The following is a 15033-nucleotide window of genomic DNA, read 5'->3' as shown; positions in this document are numbered from 1 at the left end:
TGAGGTAACACATCTCGGCGCCATGTCCTATGGCACCGAGGTACCTAGTGAGCTGGCAACTAGATACGTGCTGGCAGCTGATGTGGCCTAGCTCGGCGCCACGATCTATGGCGTCGAGCTAGGAGATGGCGTCAGCAAGCTTCTTTTCGATCTGTGTGGGGGGGCGCTGACCCGGTGCTCATGCCTGCTCGACGCGGATGTGGGTGCAGCGGGAGGTGTCGAGCGTTCATTCGAGGCGCCACTTCGTTTACCATCACTACCGGAATCGTGTTCTTTGCCGAGTGTCTAAGACACTCGCCAAAGGCTATTTTACATTCGGCAAAAAATACTCGGCAAACATTTTATCGGCAAATGGTTCTTTGCCGAGTACTTTTTTCGGACACTCGACAAAGACTTTGTCGAGTGTCGAAAAACACTCGGCAAATTAATAATCGAAAAAACCAAAAAACAGCAAAACATTTTTTAAAATTATAGGAACAACTCTCCAACCACTACCTACTACCATACTCATTGCCCTATCATTTTTCACTATTGTTTTAAATCAAATTTATATGTTTTGTGAATAGTGAGATTCGAACTCGCAACCCTCCAACCACTACCTATTACCATATCCATTGCCCTATTATTTTCACTATTATTTTAAATCAAATTTATATGTTTTGTGAATAGTGAGATTCGAACTCGCAACCTCTCTCTCGCGCATACCCTTCTCTACCACTACACTACTACATCAATTATGTCTATATTACGTTTTAATTTCTCATGTACTATAACAAAACGAGAGTAATTTGATTATTTAAGGCACTAAATTAATTCATTTGAAAATGTGACCAGCTATAAAGTCGCATAACTTTTCGAGATCTACAAGTTCTATTTTGATAGTTTCTACATCAGAGGATGTTTACAAAATTTGAATATCAAATTTGGAAACTTCACACGAATTTTTCAATGATAAGATGATTTCAAATCAAAAAATATCAATTATAAAGTTTCATTACATTTTAAGACCTACAACTTTTATTTTAGTGGTTTTTCCATCCAAGATAGTTTGAAAAATTCAAATTTTAAAATTCAAACATAGTTTTGCATGACAAGATGATTTCAAACCAAACATTGTCAACTACAAAGTTTCATAGCTCTTCAATACCTACAACTTTCTTGTTGGTGGTTTTTTTTCTTTCGAGGTCGTTTTCAAAATTCAAATTTTAAATTTTTTAAATTCAGACGTAGTTTTTGTTGACAATATGACTTCAAATGAATTGTCAACTACAAAATTCTATAACTTCTCAAGATCTACAAAGTTTTTTGGTTGTTTGGTCATTTGTTTATTTCACATGATGGTTCTACATAATATGCACAAATCTTATACATCTCTCTCGTAGTTTCATAAACTACGAGAGAGATATATGTTTTATGAACAAATTTATTTTTACTTTGTCAAATGAAGAAATGTTCAAAATATAAATTGTACATCATGATGAGTTATACAAAGTTGTAGTTGAAAACCTTTTCATTTAAATTAATTTACTGCTTTAAAATATGATTTTTAAATTATCTTTGACTAGTGTTGAAAAAAAACACTCGGCAAATAGCTCTTTGCCGAGTGTTATATTTTTGATACTTGGCAAAGAGCTTCTTCGCCGAATGTTTTCTTTTACGAGGGTTTTTTGCGTGGCATTCGATAAAGAGCTTTTTTTGCCGAGTGCCTAAAAACACTTGGAAAAATATTTTGTACTCGACAAAGAGCAAAATTATGGTAGTGCATGTTTAGTAACACAATGCGGCAATGAACTAGCTAGACGCCTAGTAGTAGACTGGTGTTAGCCCACTAGAGGCTCGTCGCCCAACAAGCTCACCTGCGCTGCGTTGTGCTGCTGTTCGTGGTGCCTCTGTACATGCAATGCGAGGTCCTCCACATCCCGACGTGGCAACGTGAAGTGTTTATGTACTTAAACCGATTTGGGTAGTCTAAGCAGCACGTAAACAACTTGTGCCGTTGCCGAAAAGGAGCTTGCCGACGCCATCTTCCAGTTCACATCGGAGCTTGCCGTTGCCGACGACCTGTGGCGCCGAGCTAGGCCACATTAGAGCCTGCCGACGCCATATTTTAGCTCGGCGTCACAGATTATGGCACCGAGGTAGGCCACATCAGCTGCCAGCGCACCTAGTCGCTAACTCACCAGTTATTTTAGCGTCATAGGACATGGTACCGAGATGTGTTACCTCAGCGCCGAGTAAAGAGTAAAAAATGATATTAAGTCATTTAGGGGTCTAAATGTAAAATTGTTTTAAAAAGACCAAATTTTAAAAAAATTGGTTATATCTACCGTTATATTATGATCTAACCAATTAAAAGACTCGTTTTTACGCTTGTATATAAACTTTGATTGTACAGAGTCGCCGCCCTGAATTACGTGTAGATGTAGTGTACACTGTTAAATATTCTGACGTGAAAACGGCCGGCCAGTAAGGCTACTAAAGGCAACGACGGTTATGCAAACAGTCTTTTTTTGCAAGCGTTCAAGCAAACCATCTGGTTCATTAGATCGTAATCTAACCGTAGGTCACATTTAACACTTAAACCTTTTCACCACCAGCTCAATAATCTTTATAAAAAACTCCTCTAACAAATCATGGTTATATCTGTGGTTGGATCGTAATCTAATGGAACAGATAGTTTGCTTGCATGCTTATAAAGAAGGACTGCTTGCATGCATAGCAGTCGTTGCCAATAAACTAAGCTCAGATACTCGCTCGCTAGTTTGGGAAGTTGCAGACGCGGCGTATCTCACCAGTAGCCGCCGTCTTGGCCCCGATCCTCCCGAGCTTGGTGATCGCCGCCACGAAGTCGGTGAAGAAGGCGCCCTGGTTGGACGCGTAGGAGTCGACCGCGCTGCGTGATCTCTGATCGCTGTACAGCACCTGGTCGGTGCCCAGGAGCCCCCTGCCTCCTTGCAGGTTCCGGTAGAAGGCGTTGTCGAACCTCACCGGCGAGGGGTCGAAGAACGCGAAGCCACCGCTGGGGTTGGAGCCGCAGGTGCCGCGCAGCTGGGACGCGAGGCTCGGGTCCATGCTCGGGTCGCCGATCCTGTACTGGAAGAAAGGGCAGTCCGCCGCGCCGAGGGTGTGCGCGCCTGGTCGAATCGAATCGGCGGCCGGGCCGGCGTGCAAAGGTCAGCATAGCACTCAGCGGGCTGGCAATTACAAGAGACCATGATGGATGGGATGAGCAGCCGGCGGCTTACCTAAGAGGGCGACCATTTCGTTCTGGGAGAAGCCGAGGCCGGAGAAGAAGGCGTTGAGCTGGTCCAGGGTGAAGTTGACACTCGGCAGCCGGACGCTGTCCCTAGTCGACACCCTGCCGTCGAACCGGCCGAGCTCCACCTGGTAGTACGGCCCGCCACTCTGCAACCGGCGGTGCAAGCAGAGTGTTTAGAGTTAGTTGCGTGCACAGCATGTATGCAATGCAACTGACTACAAGATTCCATTCTTTTTGAACCAAGCAGCAACGACTGACGGCATGGAGGCTGACGATTATACATGCATACATACCAGGAAGACGGCTTCTCTGGCGACGAGGGCCATGATGTCCGCGCACGACACCTTGTACTGGCACTGCTGGTTGCTGTCCACGGCGGCCTTGGCGCTGAGAATGGCCTGGAACCCTTCCGGCTTGAGCGACTGGTTGGCGGTGTTCCGCCACTCGTCGTCGCCGTTCGAGTTGACGATCATGATCGACGCGTCGCAGCCCTGCATCCGCGCGCGTGCACCATTGAGCGACTGGGTTGGCTGTGCGTACGTGCCCGTACGTGCGTAGCGTTAGCGCACGTACCATGACGGCGCAGTCGTGGAAGAAGAGCCTGAGCGCGGCGGGCGCGGCGATCTGGGACTGCACCATGGACTGCTGGACGGAGCGCCGGACGATGGCCTCGAGGTTGGGGCAGGTGCTGGCGTAGTAGTCCGGCGTCAGCTGCTGCGCGACGGCGGACGGTGGCATGAGCGCCGCGGACACGACGACGGCGACAAGCAGGACCAGCCCAAGGCTCGCCATCGATGAATGATATGAGGGTGCAGCTTGTCGATCTCTCCGAGAAAGCGCGTGGCAGCTAGCCGTGGGCAGTTTTTTGGTTCGACCGAGAGGCTGGCCGAAAGCGATAAAAAAGAATGGTGCGTTGGAATCGGAATGGAACGGCGGTTGCATTGCATTGCATGGGATTTATAGGCGTCGCCGGCCGGACGTACTGGTGGCCCGCGCATGGCTTTCTCCTCCTTCACAACTGTAGAGGTATAGCAGCAAACACTGTCACTCTCATTGCCCCTTAGAACAGTGGCGGAGCCCCTTAAAAATAACACCCCAGACCACTTTACAAATATAACAATGTACTACTTGTCATTTAATTTTTCGCACTTTAGGGTAGTAACATTTAAAACAAATCAGTGGAACTGTGCCAGATAGGGAAAGTGAATCAGACATTCGGGAACAATTACTCACAATACAGGAGAATCACAGGCACATGACAGCAGGCAGTCAACACTCAGCACACAGCGCTCGCCGCTCAGGTGGTCGCTGCCCATTGGCTAGGGAGGCGCTCCGCCCTCGCCTATAAATAAGAAAAGAAAGGGAATCATGTTGGAGAAGTTGTATAGTTTGGGAGAAGATGTAATGGCAGGGGCGGATTTGGGCAGTGGCGTGGCGCTAGTGCAGGCCGCGCGCGTCATTGCTATATGGTCACAGGGACGCTGGAGGCAGACTAGCGGAGGTGGAGGTCGGACTGGTGGTGGCGGATGCCCGAGTCAGAGCCCGCCCGCCCGCCTCGGAGGTTGCTGCCTTGTGCCCTTGTCGGATTCGTAGAGCCTGAAGACGTGGAGAGCGATAGAGGACTGAATGGAGGCGACCGCGCCGCTGGCAACATAGAAAACACAGTCGCACAAGTTTGCAAAATAATTGGAAGAGCCTATGTTCTCATGACGGAAGTTTTCTGAGATTAAGATGGCTATTGCAAGATGGTGTGATAGTAGTGATCTGGTAATTTGCACAATGGCATTTTCTATGAGACATAAGTTTGATAAATATTGGAAAATGAACAATTTAGCTTTGGCTGTGGGAGCATTTCTTGATCCTAGATACAAACATAGGATGATTGAGCCATATATGTCTAAGATGTATGGCAGTGATAAAGTCGAGTTAGAGAAATTGGTATTCATGAATGTTATCAATGAATTATTTGCATATTATTCAGCAGTCATCAATGCAAAATCAACCACAAAAGGTTCTAGTTCAAGAGAGAGTGAGTTTGTTCCACATAAAAATACTTGTTTGGTGGATGAGGAGGATGAGGTTGATCTTGATGAGTTGTATGCAACAACAAGCAATGACAAGAAGGTGTCAGAGTTAGATTTGTACATGAGCGAGGACCTAGTGAAGGTCAATGACAATGAAGCAACGTTTGATATCCTATCATGGTGGAAAGGACAAATGACAAATTTGCCTATTCTTTCTACCCTTGCTCGTGATGTGTTGTCTATGCAAGTGTCTACTGTTGCTTCAGAGTCTGCATTTAGTTCCGGTGGATGCATTGTTGATGCATTCCGTTCAAGGCTCAAACCAGAAATTATCGAGGCATTGGTTTGTTGTAAAGATTGGAAGATTGCTTCGGAGAAAGGTATTGTTATATTTATAGCTTTATGATTCACATCATCATTTATTACTAATAATATGTTTTCTATTAATTTCAGATTTGGAGATTGAAATTAAAACGTTAAGTGAAGCTATGAATGACGTTGACTTGCAGGATGATGCTGCAATTGGAACTTGAGAAGTTAAAGTTCAAGTTACCATGGACTAAGTTCAAGTTACCATGGACTATTGTTTGGTCTGTTTGCACTTCTTCTGCTGCTACTTGTTACTTCTTGTTGTAATGTTGTGGACTTATTCACTTGTTTTGACTGGAGCAGAGGCTTGCTGCCAGTTTGGTTGTTGGAACTATATTTTGCTGTTTGCACTTCTTAACTTGTGCTGTTCTGGGTCAGACATGATCAAATAACTCTATCTATTGTGATTTGTGTCGTTTCATTTTGTGATGTGAAAGCGTCGAACACTTGAACATGTTAATTAATGTCAACTATCTACTATCTGTTATATGCTTATGGACTTATGAATTATGCCTAAAAGGGGATATATTGCCGATTTTTTTTTTAAAAAAATTGCGTTGTTGGTTCTATAAGGTTATTAGTAACTTTGAACTATATGATGTCAATTTTATTGGTTTACTTTCTTATATTTGAGCTATCATATACATGATTATGAAAATTTCTTATTTTATTTGTTTGTTGGACGGTTTGACAATTGATATTATTGGGACGAACTACCCGACAACTATCTGTTGTCTACCCGAGGAATATCTATTATCCTTTCATACCCCCCGAATCAATACCCAGTCCCGTCCTATATCCGTTCCGAATATCTGTATCCGGTCCCGTATCCGATAGAAATGCATTAGGGTAGGATACAGGATGACTCTGTATCCGACTGTATCCGTCCCGTTTCACCACTACTTGAGCGAGTGAAGGAGGCCGCCAGCGCCAGGCTTAATCCGTGCAAGTAGGAGGCCTTTTGGGCCACATTTTCAAGCTGAAATGTATTTTGGGCTAGATTTTTTGATTGAAAAAGACCTATATACAAGGGAATTTTTGGGCTGCGCCCGGGCCACAGCCCAGGTGGCCCGGGACCCAAATCCGCCCCTGCCTTAGAACCAGAAGAATTCCTTTTAAGTTTCTATTTATTTTTTTAATGTAAACTCTCCTAGCTGTCTTTGACTTTTTTTAACTTTACTCTTTATTTACTTTATACTCGCTCTGTTTCGTTTTATTTGTCGCTAGATAGTGCAAAATTAAACTATCCAGCGATAACTAAAAAGAAACGGAGGGATGATTGATTTTTCTTCTCTTCTTCTATCTCTATCCTCTATAATCCAGATAGACACCGCATTTGCCTCCGCGGCCACTCGCTCTGCTCAGCTAGTCATGGAAACGGAATAATTATTGGAGACTCGCTCTCATCTCATGACTGCGTCCACAGGGCCACCACCGTTGTCACGTACTTTTCCTGACGACCGGACTGACCACGGAGCGGCGTCGTTGATGTCCCCCCTGATGGCTACTGTGTCCAGTCGTCGCGCCGCTGACAGCGTGCGAGTGCCCCTTCCTACAGGCTGCTGCTGCCGGACGCAAGTTTTGTTTCGTTGCGACGATGGATGATGGCCCTGTGCGCGACCTCACGCGCCGGTCGTCGATCGTGATGCGTCACGCGTTCTGTTTACACGACTGAAAACAATATTTTGACATCGTTTATACCGTGTACCGGATAGGAAGGGAACCGTGCCCAAGCTCATTGGGTTAGCTCTCAATCTATGTGGATTGAGTGAGATTAGACGGATTTAAATCCCAAGCAACTCAAATGTCTTCTTCAATTTATGTATAACGGGAATAACCGAATAAGGGCTTTACGAGGTGTTTGGGTTTTAGAAACTAATTTTTAGGCACGGTTTGGTTTAGGGTGACTAAAGTTTAGTTACTTTTAGTCTCTAAAGAAGAAAACATCATGACTAAATTTGGGTGACTAAACTTTAGTTCTTTAGTCACCAAGGGGTAACTAAAATGGACCAAAGTAGGATTTTTATCTTATTTGCTCTCTCCATTTTCTTCTTGCATCAAACATCCACTAATTAATAAGGGTAATACATCAATTATTTTTTTACAGCAATTAATGCTATTTAATCCGGTTTAGTCACTGGAACCAAACGGTGTACTTTAGCGAACTAAAGTTTAGTATAGTGACTAAAGGAATCAAACATGGCCTTAGTCCCTCCATTCTATTCCATTTTAGTCTCTAAAATACTAAATATAGAAACAAAATTTCTAATTTAGTTTTTATATTTAGTAATTTAGAGACTAAAATAGAATAAATGGATAGACTAAAATTTAGTTCCTAGAAACCAAACACCCCTTCGGTCGGAAAACGTATAGTAGACAGATAGGAGCGATCTAGAAGAGGCCATGTGTGTTTGGAGAAGGTCTAAGGCTACCTCCATTAAATTCTTCATCCCACCTCCTATTTCATCTTATATTTCAAACTTCACTGTATAAACAGTATAGTCTAACTATAAAATTGTGTTTTGCACGGCCATATATACGATCTGCTGCTGACGGCCTAAGACTATTCACAAAGTTACTCAGTCGGGAGCTTTGACCCTTACGATTGCATCCTTGCTAGAGGTTTCAGAAGCTTGCACATTTATCGATATATCACTGTAGAAATACTGACGTTGTCATAGAACCTCGAATGACAGTTTGCATTTCTATCACATTTTAGCTTGGTTGTGCTTGATAGGCTGGTTTATACGATTGGAATCTAGATTGTACAATTCGTTTATGATAGAGACAAAAATACACCTAGACAAACTTTAATTGCACATATAGATGATTTATTTCTTCTATAGGTTTTTAACTAGGTTGAAAATTAGAGAACTTACTTTAAAATAGATTGTAAAGCTATATAATTCAGTCCCTCTTAGATGTCATAGTCCCTTCATCATGCTTAGTGGCAGAGGACGAAAAAACATTTTAGGTATGGCTCTACCCAACCTTCGATGTGTGCAAGGAACGTCTGAGAGGCATGTCGGAGCCTACAATGCTGGTCGAGGCAGCAACAGTTGGCAGCGAGACCAACCATTACAGACAGTGAACAAAGAGCCCGCTGCAACCAAAAATGGCTACAACAAAACAAAACCCTACGACGAAGGGAGAGGAAGTAGGCACTGGAACTCAGAGCCTGCACATGACAAAAGAAGAAGAGACGAGAGGATGTTAACTTGATGCGGCAGCAGCGACGCAGGGTGGTCTGGTGCCATGTGTAGGATTACGGGGATGCTACACTAGCGCAAAACAAAATTTTCAACCCCATAATACCAAGAACTACTGCGGTTATAGGTCATGGAATTACCACTAGACGCGCAGAGCAGCGGAAGACGTCTCGATGTAGACGAACGCGTCGAGCAGTGTCGTGCAGTCGCCGGCGTCCTTCACGTCCTCGCACGGTTCGTCCAAGTGCTCCAGATGCAGCACCTCCGAGGTATCCACACGTACAGGGAGGAAGCGCCGCGTACCGAACTGTTAGGTTCGCGACGGCGGCTTGGCGAGGGCGAGCGGCGGCTGCTGGTTTGCAGGTGGCGAATTAGGTTATATCTTAACCGCGCCCCTGCCCCTCATTATATAGGCGTTATGGTGGGCTTCTGACGCCGAGGCCCATCATTAACCCTAAAGCCCAGTCTAATTTCGGATCTAATCCGAATTAGGCTTCCTTCCCCTTAAGTGTGTGACCCTATAGGTTCACGTACAAATAGACATAGCCCGAGTACTCTTACTTGGTCCAATAATTGACAGCGGCCTCTAGCAAGACATGTCAACTCCTATGTGTACGTAAAGATCATATCAGACGAACCATTGCGACATTACGTACATGCTGTTCCCTTTGTCTCACGATATTTGGCCTGGCTCTAAGCTGACCTCTCTTTCTCGATACTGTGAATTGGAATCCTTTCAATGGTTAACTCTTAACCCTAGCACGGCCATGCATTTCTTGATCCAATCACTCGAGGGGCCCAGAGATATCTCTCTCACAAAGAGAGGGACAAATTCCATCTTGACTGACCATGCCTCAAAGCATGCTTCCTGACAAACCCAAAACTACCTTTATAACTACCCAGTTACGGGATAGCGTTTGATAGTCCCTAAGTAAGTCAATTCACATCTTGAGAACATGCGACAATCTCAGGTCTAAGGATACAGTATTCATGTTGCAAGAAGAGAACTATATTACAATATCTCACGTTGGGTCGGTCCAGCCTCATGTCATACATGCGCCCACATTATTAGTTTAACATCTCCATGTTCATGACTTGTGAAATGTAGTCATCAACTAATACATATGCTAGTCATCGACTCTGACTAGGGACATCATTTAGAATAACCATATAAGTAATGAATCTCACAAACAATTCACATAATTGCTAATCAATACAAGGTGCCTTCCATGGATATTCAATTAAGCAATATATATATCATGGATACAAAGAAATATGCTCATCTCTATGATTATCTCTAGGGCATATTTCTAACAGTCTCCCACTTGCACTAGAGTTAATCTAGAAGATATCTAATACCCATAGATCTCACATGTGCCTCATGCTTAGGTTGTGGAAGAGGTTTTGTCAAAGGATCAGCAACATTCAAATCCGTATGTATTTTGCATATCTTTATCTCACCCCGCCTAATGAATTCCCGTATGAGGTGAAACTTCCGCAGTACGTGTTTGTTTTTCTGGTGGTTCCTTGGCTCCTTAGCTTGCGCAATAGCCCCATTGTTGTCACAGTAGAGGTTCAATGGGCTAGATGCATTAGGAAACACACCAAGCTCGATGAGGAACTTTCTTATCCAAACACCTTCCTTCGCAGATTCAGAAGCTGCAATGTACTCGGCTTCTGTTGTAGAATCAGTCACAGTCTCCTGTTTGGAACTCTTCCAACTAACAGCACCACCATTTATTGTGAACACAAAACCTGATTGCGATTTTAACTCATCTGGGTCAGTTTGGAAGCTAGCATCGGTGTAACCAGTTACAACGAGCTCCTCCTTACCCCCATATACCAGGAACATATCTTTAGTCCTTCTTAAGTACTTAAGAATGCCTTTTACCGCTGTCCAGTGATCCTCACCTGGATCAGCCTGGTATCTACTCGTAGCACTTATAGCGTATGAAACATCTGGGCGTGTACTTATCATGGCATACATGATTGAACCAATTGCTGAGGCGTATGGTACCTTACTCATGCGCTCCCGCTCATTAGCCGTTGCAGGACATTGCATCTAGCTAAGGTGTTTACCATGTGACATAGGTATGAACCCTTTCTTGGACTGTTCCATGTTGAACCGTTTCAAAACCTTGTCAATGTATGTATCTTGACTTAATCCTATAAGCCTCTTTGACCTATCTCTATAGATCCTTATGCCCAAAATATATGCTGCTTCCCCTAAGTCCTTCATAGAAAAACTCTTTTTCAGTGAAGCCTTGACGGACTCCAGCATAGGAATGTCATTCCCAATCAATAATATGTCATCCACATACAAGATCAGAAATACAACAGCGCTCCCACTTTCCTTCTTGTAAACACAAGCTTCTTCTTCATTCTGATGAAAACCAAGCCCTTTGATCACTTCATCAAAACGAATGTTCCAACTCCGAGATGCTTGCTTCAACCCATAAATGGATTTCTGAAGTTTGCATATCTTTCCAGCATTGATCGGATCGACAAAACCCTCGGGCTGTATCATATACACGTCCTCATCTAGGTTTCCATTAAGGAAAGCTGTTTTGACATCCATCTGCCAAATCTCATAATCGAAATATGCGGCAATAGCTAGAATGATCCGAATAGATTTAAGCATCGCTACTGGCGAGAATGTCTCGTCATAGTCAACTCCTTGAACTTGTCGAAAACCCTTTGCAACAAGTCGAGCCTTATAGATGTGAACATTTCCATCCATGTCTTTCTTCTTCTTATAGATCCATTTGCATTCTATAGGTCTAACACCATCAGGCGGGTCAACCAAGTTCCAAACTTGATTTTCTCCCATGGAATCTATCTCGGATCTCATGGCGACATGCCATTTCTCGGAATCTGGGTCCATCATCGCTTCTGAATATGTTGCAGGTTCGTCGTTGTCTAACAACAACACTTCCCCATTGTCCAACAATAGCACTTCTCCTCGTGCCTCGCGAAGCCTTGCTGACCTTCGTGGTTGTGGTGGTGTTTCTCTTGCCATAGACGTCTCAACTTGTTCTGCTACATTAGCATCACTTGTTGAATCTTGTCCCACTGGCTCATCCTGAACTTCTTCAAGATACACCTTTTGTTTACTTTTCTCTCTTTTGAGAAACTCTTTCTCTAAGAACACACCGTTCCGGGCGACAAACACGTTTCCCTCTGACCGGTGGTAAAAGTAATATCCTAAAGTTTCCTTTGGATATCCCACGAACATGCACTTGTCCGATTTTGGAGTGAGTTTATCCGACTGTAGTCGCTTGACGTAAACCTCACAACCCCAAATCTTCAGAAAAGACAAACTGGGAGTCTTCCCAGTCCACATCTCATATGGTGTCTTAACTACGGACTTAGACGGTACCCTATTTAGTGTGAAAGCTGCTGTTTCTAGAGCGTATCCCCAAAACGACAAAGGTAGGTCCGACTGGCTCATCATTGATCGAACCATATCCAATAAAGTCCGATTACGTCGCTCAGACACGCCATTCCTCTGAGGCGTTCCAGGCGGCGTAAGCTGTGGAACAATTCCACAACTCTTTAGATGATTGCTAAACTCATGACTCAAATATTCACCACCACGATCTGATCGCAGTGCTTTAATTTTCTTGCCACGCTGATTTTCTACTTCATTCTGAAACTCTTTGAACTTTTCTAAGGATTCAGACTTGTGTTTCATTAAGTAGACATACCCATATCTACTAAAATCATCAGTGAAGGTTATGAAGTATTGGAATCCTCCCCTAGCTGTCGTACTCATTGGTCCGCACACATTAGTATGTATGAGTTCCAATAAATCTAATGTCCTCTCCGGTAAACCCGTGAAAGGCGCCTTGGTCATCTTACCAAGTAAGCAAGCTTCACATGTCTCGTATGATTCAAAATCAAACGAAGTTAAAAGCCCATCAGAATGAAGCTTCTTCATGCGATTCTCACTTATATGACCCAAACGACAGTGCCACATGTAGGTAGGACTTAAATTATTAGGCCGAGGCCTTTTAGCACTAATATTACAGATAGGTGCATCATCAAGATTTAAAATGAATAACCCATTCATAATGGATGCAAAAGCCACAAACATGCCATTCTTAGAGATCACACAACCATTGTTTTCACTCGCAAATGAATAACCATCCTTCATCAAACATGAAGGAGACATAATGTTTTGACTCATACTAGGAACTAGATAACAATTATTTAACTCCAAAATAAATCCTGATGGGAGGTGGAGTTGCATCGTCCCGACGGTCAACGCAGCAACTCTTGCATTATTGCCTACCCGGAAATCAACTTCTCCTCTTTTCACGCTTCTACTTCTTATCATTCCCTGCATCGAATTGCAAATATTGGCAACCGATCCGGTATCAAATACCCAAGAATTAATATAAGAATCAGCAAGAAAAATTTCTGTAATGTGAATAGCAAGTGTACCTGCTGCGGCTGTACCCTTACCGCCGCGATCCTTAATAGAGGCCAAGTACTGCTTGCAATTCCTTTTCCAGTGACCAAGTTCTTTGCAATAAAAGCACTCTGCATCTGCAGCTGGTCTAGCCTTGGGCTTTTGATTTGGCTTGGATACTGTATCCTTTGCCTTGCCCTTCTTCTTTTGAGTTTTACCCTTCTTCTTAAAGTTGGGTTTGTTTTGGACCGCCATCACATGGCCGCTGCTGCCAGCGCTTTTCTTTATGTCCCCCTCTGCAGTTTTCAGCATGCCACATAGTTCATTGAGGCCCCTCTCCGCCCCATGCATATGGTAGTTCGTGATGAAGTTTCCATAGCTGGGCGGAAGAGATGCCAAAATGAAGTCAGTGGCCAACTCTTGGCTTATTGGGAAGCCTAGCTTCTCCAACCTCTGACTGTAACCAACCATTTTGATTACGTGTGGCCCAACTGCTGCGCCTTCTGCTAGCTTGCATTCCAGAAAGGCTTTGGACACATTGAACCTTTCAGTCCTAGCCTGAGTCTGGAACATATCCTTGAGCGCCACGATCATATCGTGTACCTCATGGTTTGTCTCAAACTGCATCTGCAGCTCAGGCTCCATGCAAGCAAGCATTAGGCAACTCACTTCAAGATTAGTATCCATTGCTTTCTTGTAAGCGGTTTTAGCTGCAGCAGTTGCATTTTCACCAGGATCCTCTGGTAGTGGGGTGTCTAGAACGTCTTCCTTTTTTTAGCCCTGAGAACAATTCTCAGGTTACGGATCCAATCCGTATAGTTTGTTCCATTTAACTTATCCTTTTCAAGAATTGATCGCAAAGTAAATGTTGGTGTGCTAGGTGCCATTTATCTACAACAAAATAATGCAAAATACTAAGACAAAAATATCCATGACAGAGTAAATCATATTAAACATTTAATAGTCTACTCCCACTAAAATCAATATCCCTCGATTGATACTTAGTGATTCAGAACCCACAACTAACAAGTCTACTAGTGAGCTTTAGCATCACCGCTAGAAGACAAGGTAGATCGGTAAGCAACTCCTTGCTAATCATATCATATATATGACTCCTGTTGTTGGGTGACATCTCTATGTCTCGGCTCCCAACCTTATGCCTCAAAGTCCTTAACCATTAAGCTGACTTTGTTTAAGTTAACCAACCCTTTCTGCAGTTCGTATCCGATACAAACCTATCTAGTCAAGGAAAACTGGTGGCACCCTAATTTCATAGACCCACCACCAATTGTACAAGACTTATGATAGTGCAAGGTTTGGAGAGGCATTAAAGCTTAAACATTTATGAGGGATCGTCCTACTTATAACATCGCACGCAAGGACATATATGCAATATAAACAAGTAGAACAATAAGAATGGCATTCACACAACAGTTGTGATTCGGTATGGCTTGCTGTCACATGGTGATCCCCATCTCCAATAATCTGTCCATCACGATGATCTCCATCTCCATGATATAGGTCTGCCATCCTCCAGGTGATGAGTCCTTCAAGACCTATCTAACGTATGCTGGTAAACAAATTACATATACGCTTTGGATCATCACATGTTGACACGCAGGTCATTACATTAAATTTGGACAATACATGTGGCTCCAGCCGTATTGCCCTGGTCACGACACGCAGGTCATGAATAATTTATTAACATGCATCATATACACAATAGCCATACCGATCACAAGATGTCCTGCAAAAACA

General features: G+C 43.6%; 1 protein-coding gene across 1 annotated transcript; it reads right to left on the bottom strand.

Annotated features, from left to right (window-relative positions):
• Positions 1–2584: 2584 nt before the first annotated feature.
• Positions 2585–4190, bottom strand: LOC100281286 (peroxidase 45). Its single transcript, NM_001154204.2, has 4 exons — positions 3833–4190; positions 3553–3750; positions 3246–3405; positions 2585–3134 (listed from the first exon to the last, which is right to left on the bottom strand). The coding sequence occupies exons 1-4, from the start codon at positions 4049–4051 to the stop codon at positions 2758–2760; spliced, it is 954 nt and encodes a 317-aa protein (NP_001147676.2). The 5' UTR covers positions 4052–4190; the 3' UTR covers positions 2585–2757.
• Positions 4191–15033: the final 10843 nt, after the last annotated feature.

Source organism: Zea mays, chromosome 5, assembly GCF_902167145.1.
Source record: "Zea mays cultivar B73 chromosome 5, Zm-B73-REFERENCE-NAM-5.0, whole genome shotgun sequence".
Taxonomy (NCBI): Eukaryota; Viridiplantae; Streptophyta; class Magnoliopsida; order Poales; family Poaceae; genus Zea; species Zea mays.
The sequence above is the reverse complement of the archived record's forward strand: the minus strand, read 5'-3'. Positions and strand labels throughout refer to the sequence as shown.

What these genes read in the sequence shown, in the direction of transcription:
- LOC100281286 (NM_001154204.2), bottom strand. Translation starts at nt 4,051, where the DNA reads ATGGCGAGCCTTGGGCTGGTCCTGCTTGTCGCCGTCGTCGTGTCCGCG. An exon ending in CCAGAGAAGCCGTCTTCCTG is followed by an intron (nt 3,406 to 3,552) that starts GTATGTATGCAT and finishes CGCCGGTTGCAG; the next exon opens with AGTGGCGGGCCGTACTACCA. An exon ending in CGAAATGGTCGCCCTCTTAG is followed by an intron (nt 3,135 to 3,245) that starts GTAAGCCGCCGG and finishes CGATTCGACCAG; the next exon opens with GCGCGCACACCCTCGGCGCG.